This window comes from Echiichthys vipera, assembly GCF_963691815.1.
Source record: "Echiichthys vipera genome assembly, chromosome: 1".
NCBI classification, from domain to species: domain Eukaryota; kingdom Metazoa; phylum Chordata; class Actinopteri; order Perciformes; family Trachinidae; genus Echiichthys; species Echiichthys vipera.
Window position 1 is genome coordinate 41,664,414 of NC_139826.1, and position 7,500 is coordinate 41,671,913.

The 7,500-nt window shown below is 55.3% G+C and overlaps 1 protein-coding gene across 1 annotated transcript in view; it reads left to right on the forward strand.

The window, feature by feature from the left end:
- Positions 1 to 7,500, forward strand: part of slc9a5 (solute carrier family 9 member A5) — a gene marked incomplete at its 3' end in the record, with an annotated part of 26,367 nt that overhangs the window by 6,730 nt on the left and 12,137 nt on the right. Inside the window, 5 exon segments of the mRNA XM_083919117.1 lie at positions 132 to 197; positions 200 to 294; positions 2,222 to 2,300; positions 4,621 to 4,798; positions 6,821 to 7,041. Coding sequence (XP_083775243.1) covers positions 132 to 197; positions 200 to 294; positions 2,222 to 2,300; positions 4,621 to 4,798; positions 6,821 to 7,041 — 639 coding nt within the window.

Genomic DNA, 7,500 nt, shown 5'->3' on the forward strand with positions numbered 1-7,500 from the left:
TGTGTGTGTGTGTGTGTGTGTGTGTGTGCGTGTGTCTGTGTGTCTGTGTCTGTGTGTGTGCGTGTGTGTGTGTGTGTGTCTGTGTGTGTGTGTGTGTGTGTGTGTGTGTGTGTGTGTGTGTGTGTGTGTAGACGAGCGTGTGCAGGCCGACCTCATGGACTTCCTGTTGTTCGGCGCTCTGATCTCGGCCGTCGACCCGTGGCCGTGCTCGCCGTGTTTGAGGAAGTCCACGTCAACGACACGCTCTTCATCATCGTGTTCGGGGAGTCGCTGGTCAACGACGCCGTCACCGTGGTGAGACACACACACTCACACACACAGGGACACACACACACACATACACACATACACACGCACACACACACACTCACACACACACACACACAGGGACACACACACACACACATACACACATACACACGCACACACACACACTCACACACACACACACACAGGGACACACGCGCACACACACACACACAGACACACAAGCACGCGCACACACACACACACACAACACACACACTCAGACACACACACACACAGACACACACACAGACACACACACACACGCACCACACACACACGCACACGCACACACACACGCACACACACACACAGGGACACACACACACAGACACACACACACACACATACACACACACACACTCTCAGACACACACACACACACACACACACACACACACTAAATGACCACAGGACGTGTGTTTGAGGCCCGTCTCAGAGTCACAGTGTGTGATCGTCCTGATGGTGGCGCTGCAGGACACACGCTTCCTGTGCGTGGAGCAGGAGCGTGCACGGGGGCGCTGCGGCCCGAGCGCAGGTGTCCCTCGCAGAGAGACACCCGGCGTTCGATGCCGGAGCTGCACATTTACTCTGTAACATGTGGAGTTTGAGACGCTGAGATTAACGAGGAGCAGATTAACTCTTCTAATCCTCAGCAGCACAACACCAGATAATCCCCCCAGGAGAGAGAGAGAGAGAGAGAGGAGAGAGAGAGAGAGAGAGAGAGAGAGAGAGAGAGAGAGAGAGAGAGAGAGAGAGAGAGAGAGAGAGAGAGAGAGAGAGAGAGAGAGAGAGAGAGAGAGAGAGAGAGAGAGAGAGAGAGAGAGAGAGAGAGAGAGAGAGAGAGAGAGAGAGAGAGAGAGAGAGAGGAGAGAGAGGAGAGGAGAGAGTCGAGAGAGAGAGAGAGAGAGAGAGAGAGCCGAGAGAGAGAGAGAGAGGAGAGAGAGAGAGAGAGAGAGAGAGAGAGAGAGAGAGAGAGAGAGAGAGAGAGAGAGAGAGAGGAGTGTGGGAACAGAGACACGTGTGTGTGTTGTGTGTCTGTGTCTGTGTCTGTGTCTGTGTGAGTGTGTGTCTGTGTGTGTCTGTGTGTGTGTGTGTCTGTGTGAGACGCTGTGGTCGACCCGGCTCTGTCTCAGGTTCATGTGCACACGACGAGGCCAGAACAGGAGGTCGCACAGAGTTCAGTTTCAGTTTCAGCAGAAAAACCGTTTTCCTCAGGACCAGGGATCGAACCGGTGGAGTTTTTAGGGTCGATGCCGATTTGTTTTTACCGATACGGACTCAAGATTCTGCTGCATGACATCAGAGCGTCGGAGAAACACACACACACACACACACACGTCCAAACGTCTGAACTCTGACCCTGAGCTGAACTCTGACCCTGAGCTGAACTCTGACCCTGAGCTGAACTCTGACCCTGAGCTGAACTCTGACCCTGAGCTGAACTTGACCCTGAGCTGAACTCTGACCCTGAGCTGAACTCTGACCTGAGCTGACTCTGACCCTGATCTGAACTCTGACCCTGAGCTGAACTCTGACCCTGAGCTGAACTCTGACCCTGAGCTGACTCTGACCCTGAGCTGAACTCTGACCCTGAGCTGAACTTTGACCCTGAGCTGAACTCTGACCCTGAGCTGAACTCTGACCCTGACCTGAACTCTGACCCTGAGCTGAACTCTGACCCTGAGCTGAACTCTGATCCTGAGCTGAACTCTGACCCTGAGCTGAACTTTGACCCTGAGCTGAACTCTGACCCTGACCTGAACTCTGACCCTGACCTGAACTCTGACCCTGAGCTGAACTTTGACCCTGAGCTGAACTCTGACCCTGACCTGAACTCTGACCCTGACCCTGAGCTGAACTCTGACCCTGAGCTGAACTCTGACCCTGACCTGGAGCTCCTCTCTGTCTGCAGGTTTTATATAAAGTCTACATTTCCTTTGTGGAAGTGGGAGCGGAGAACGTGCAGACGGCAGATTACTTCAAAGGCGTCGGTGAGTCCTCAGAGACTCCCCCTGACTCCTCCCCCTGACTCCTCCTGACTCCTCCTGACTCCTCCTGACTCCTCCTGACTCCTCCTGACTCCTCCCCCTGACTCCTCCTGACTCCCCCTGACTCCCCCTGACTCCTCCTGACTCCTCCTGACTCCTCCTGACTCCTCCTGACTCCTCCTGACTCCTCCCCCTGACTCCTCCTGACTCCCCCTGACTCCCCCTGACTCCTCCTGACTCCTCCTGACTCCTCCTGATTCCTCCTGACTCCTCCTGACTCCTCCTCCTGACTCCTCCTGACTCCTCCTGACTCCTCCCCCTGACTCCTCCCCCTGACTCCTCCTGACTCCTCCTGACTCCTCCCCTGACTCCTCCTGACTCCCCCTGACTCCCCCTGACTCCCCCTGACTCCTCCTGACTCCCCCTGACTCCTCCTGACTCCTCCTGACTCCTCCTGACTCCTCCTGACTCCCCTGACTCCCCCTGACTCCTCCTGACTCCCCCTGACTCCTCCTGACTCCTCCTGACTCCTCCTGACTCCTCCTGACTCCTCCTGACTCCCCCTGACTCCCCCTGACTCCTCCTGACTCCTCCTGACTCCTCCTGACTCCTCCTGACTCCTGCCCCTGACTCCTCCTGACTCCTCCTGACTCCTCCTGACTCCCCCTGACTCCTCCTGACTCCTCCTGACTCCTCCCCCTGACTCCTCCTGACTCACCCTGACTCCCCCTGACTCCTCCTGACTCCTCCTGACTCCTCCTGCCTCCTCCTGACTCCTCCTGACTCCCCTGACTCCTCCTGACTCCCCCTGACTCCCCCTGACTCCTCCCGACTCCTCCTGACTCCTCCTCCTGATACCTCCTCCTGACTCCTCCCCCTGACTCCTCCTGACTCCTCCTGATTCCTCCTGACTCCTCCTGACTCCTCCTGACTCCTCCTCCTGACTCCTCCTGATTCCCCCCTGACTCCTCCTGACTCCTCCTGACTCCTCCCCCTGACTCCTCCTGACTCCTCCTGACTCCTCCTGACTCCTCCTGACTGCTCCTGACTCCTCCTCCTGACTCCTCCTGACTCCCCCTGACTCCTCCTGACTCCTCCTGACTCCTCCCCCTGACTCCTCCTGACTCCTCCTGACTCCTCCTGACTCCTCCTCCTGACTCCTCCTGACTGCTCCTGACTCCCCCTGACCCCTCCTGACTCCTCCTGACTCCCCCTGACTCCTCCTGACTCCTCCTGACTCCTCCCCCTGACTCCTCCTGACTCCTCCTGATTCCTCCTGACTCCTCCTGACTGCTCCTGACTCCTCCTCCTGACTCCTCCTGATTCCCCCTGACTCCCCCTGACTCCTCCTGACTCCTCCTGACTCCCCCTGACTCCTCCTGACTCCTCCCCCTGACTCCTCCTGACTCCCCCTGACTCCTCCTGACTCCTCCTGACTCCTCCCCCTGACTCCTCCTGACTCCTCCTGACTCCCCCTGACTCCTCCCCCTGACTCCTCCTGACTCCTCCTGGCTCCTCCTGACTCCTCCTGACTCCTCCTGACTCCTCCCCCTGACTCCTGCTGACTCCTCCTGACTCCTCCTGACTCCTCCTGACTCCTCCCCCTGACTCCCCCTGACTCCCCCTGACTCCTCCCCCTGACTCCTCCTGACTCCTCTGACTCCTCCTGACTCCTCCCCCTGACTCCTCCTGACTCCTCCTGACTCCTCCTGACTCCTCCCCCTGACTCCTCCTGACTCCCCCTGACTCCTCCCCCTGACTCCTCCTGACTCCTCCTGACTCCTCCTGACTCCTCCTCCTGACTCCTCCTGACTGCTCCTGACTCCCCCTGACCCCTCCTGACTCCTCCTGACTCCCCCTGACTCCCCTGACTCCTCCCCCTGACTCCTCCTGACTCCTCCTGACTCCTCCTGACTCCTCCCCCTGACTCCTCCTGACTCCTCCTGACTCCTCCTGACTCCTCCCCCTGACTCCTCCTGACTCCCCCTGACTCCTCCCCCTGACTCCTCCTGACTCCTCCTGACTCCTCCTGACTCCTCCCCCTGACTCCTCCTGACTCCTCCTGACTCCCCCTGACTCCTCCTGACTCCTCCTGACTCCTCCTGACTCCTCCCCCTGACTCCCCCTGACTCCTCCTGACTCCTCCTGACTCCCCCTGACTCCTCCTGACTCCTCCTGACTCCTCCTGACTCCTCCTGACTCCTCCCCTGACTCCCCCTGACTCCTCCTGACTCCTCCTGACTCCTCCCCCTGACTCCTCCTGACTCCTCCTGACTCCTCCTGACTCCTCCTGACTCCTCCTGACCTCCCTCTTCCTCCGCAGCCTCCTTCCTCATCGTCAGTGTGGGGGGCACTCTGGTGGGTCTGGTGTTCGCCGTCATCCTCAGCTTCATCACTGGCTTCACCAAGAAGGTTCGCATCATCGAGCCGCTCTTCGTCTTCCTGCTGGTCTACCTGGCCTACCTGACCGCGGAGCTCTTCTCCCTGTCTGCCATTCTGTCGTAAGTCTCCTGACAAGACCCAACAAGTCCTCCGACCAGAACCAGCTCAAAGACACTGACCCAACAAGTCCTCCGACCAGAACCTCAAAGATAAACTGTCCCAACAAGTCCTCCGACCAGAACCTCAAAGATAAACTGACCCAACAAGTCCTCCGACCAGAACCAGCTCAAAGATAAACTGTCCCAACAAGTCCTCCGACCAGAACCAGCTCAAAGACACTGACCCAACAAGTCCTCCGACCAGAACCTCAAAGAAACTGTCCCAACAAGTCCTCCGACCAGAACCAGCTCAAAGATAAACTGTCCCAACAAGTCCTCCGACCAGAACCAGCTCAAAGATACTGACCCAACAAGTCCTCCGACCAGAACCTCAAAGATAAACTGTCCCAACAAGTCCTCCGACCAGAACCTCAAAGATACACTGACCCAACAAGTCCTCCGACCAGAACCTCAAAGATACACTGACCCAACAAGTCCTCCGACCAGAACCTCAAAGATACACTGTCCCAACAAGTCCTCTGACCAGAACCTCAAAGATAAACTGTCCCAACAAGTCCTCCGACCAGAACCTCAAAGATACACTGTCCCAACAAGTCCTCTGACCAGAACCTCAAAGATACACCGTCCAACAAGTCCTCCGACCAGAACCACCTCAAAGATAAACTGACCCAACAAGTCCTCCGACCAGAACCTCAAAGATAAACTGTCCCAACAAGTCCTCCGACCAGAACCTCAAAGATAAACCGTCCCAACAAGTCCTCCGACAGAACCACCTCAAAGATACTGTCCCAACAAGTCCTCCCGACCAGAACCTCAAGATAAACTGTCCCAACAAGTCCTCCGACCAGACCACCTCAGAGATAAACTGTCCAACAAGTCCTCCGACCAGAACCACCTCAAAGATAAACTGTCCCAACAAGTCCTCCAACCAGAACCACCTCAAAGATAAACTGTCCCAACAAGTCCTCTGACCAGAACCACCTCAAAGATAAACTGTCCCAACAAGTCCTCTGACCAGAACCACCTCAAAGATAAACTGTCCCAACAAGTCCTCCGACCAGAACCTCAAAGATAAACTGTCCCAACAAGTCCTCTGACCAGAACCTCAAAGATAAACTGTCCCAACAAGTCCTCTGACCAGAACCACCTCAAAGATAAACTGACCCAACAAGTCCTCTGACCAGAACCACCTCAAAGATACACTGTCCCAACAAGTCCTCTGACCAGAACCACCTCAAAGATACTGACCCAACAAGTCCTCCGACCAGAACCAGCTCAAAGATAAACTGTCCCAACAAGTCCTCCGACCAGAACCACCTCAAAGATAAACTGTCCCAACAAGTCCTCCGACCAGAACCTCAAAGATAAACTGACCCAACAAGTCCTCCGACCAGAACCTCAAAGATACTGACCCAACAAGTCCTCCGACCAGAACCTCAAAGATACACTGACCCAACAAGTCCTCCGACCAGAACCACCTCAAAGATACTGACCCAACAAGTCCTCCGACCAGAACCTCAAAGATACACTGTCCCAACAAGTCCTCCGACCAGAACCACCTCAAAGATATTGTCCCAACAAGTCCTCCGACCAGAACCACCTCAAAGATACACTGACCCAACAAGTCCTCCGACCAGAACCTCAAAGATAAACTGACCCAACAAGTCCTCCGACCAGAACCACCTCAAAGATACTGTCCCAACAAGTCCTCCGACCAGAACCTCAAAGATAAACTGACCCAACAAGTCCTCCGACCAGAACCACCTCAAAGATAAACTGTCCCAACAAGTCCTCCGACCAGAACCTCAAAGATAAACTGTCCCAACAAGTCCTCCGACCAGAACCACCTCAAAGATACACTGACCCAACAAGTCCTCCGACCAGAACCTCAAAGATAAACTGACCCAACAAGTCCTCCGACCAGAACCTCAAAGATACACTGACCCAACAAGTCCTCCGACCAGAACCACCTCAAACCCTACTAACTAAGTACCCTCTTTGTCCTCCTCTCTGCCTCCTCAGAATGACCTTCTGTGGTATCGGTGCCAATAAGTACGTGGAGGCCAACATCTCCCAGAAGTCTCGGACCACGGTGAAGTACACGATGAAGACTCTGGCCAGCATCGCCGAGACCATCATCTTCATCTTCCTGGGGATCTCTGCGGTGGACAAGTCCAAGTGGGCGTGGGACACCGGCCTCGTGTCCTGCACACTGGTCTTCATCTTCGTCTTCAGAGCTGCAGGTCTGTCTCGTCCTCCGTCTCCTCCGTCTTTACTTCAGGAGTAACGGAGTCGTTGTGGGGTCTAGACTTTACCGCTGATCGAAGGTTTGAGAAAACGTCTCTTAAGGGACTTTTCACAGAGCGTTGAATAGAACCACGGTTTATAGGTGTCCATATCACTTTAAGGGAACTAAAGTTTTAATTCTTTAAAAGATACCGAGCTCTAATGTAGCCTAACAAACCAAATCACTAATGTGTACACACCAATCCGGCGAGCCGCCATCACTGCAGTGGCGTCTCCCTCCAGTCTGAGGCGCCTGAACGGGATCCGTCATCAGAAGAGAAGCTTTTCTACTTTGACTGTTGTTTTAATGCAGCTTTACTTTTGACAACGATGTCGAGGAAGCAACTCTCTGCTGCTCCAACAGCAGGGACTCAAACCGTGACCTCATGAAGAGCGCCCCTGTCTGAGGCCGTACG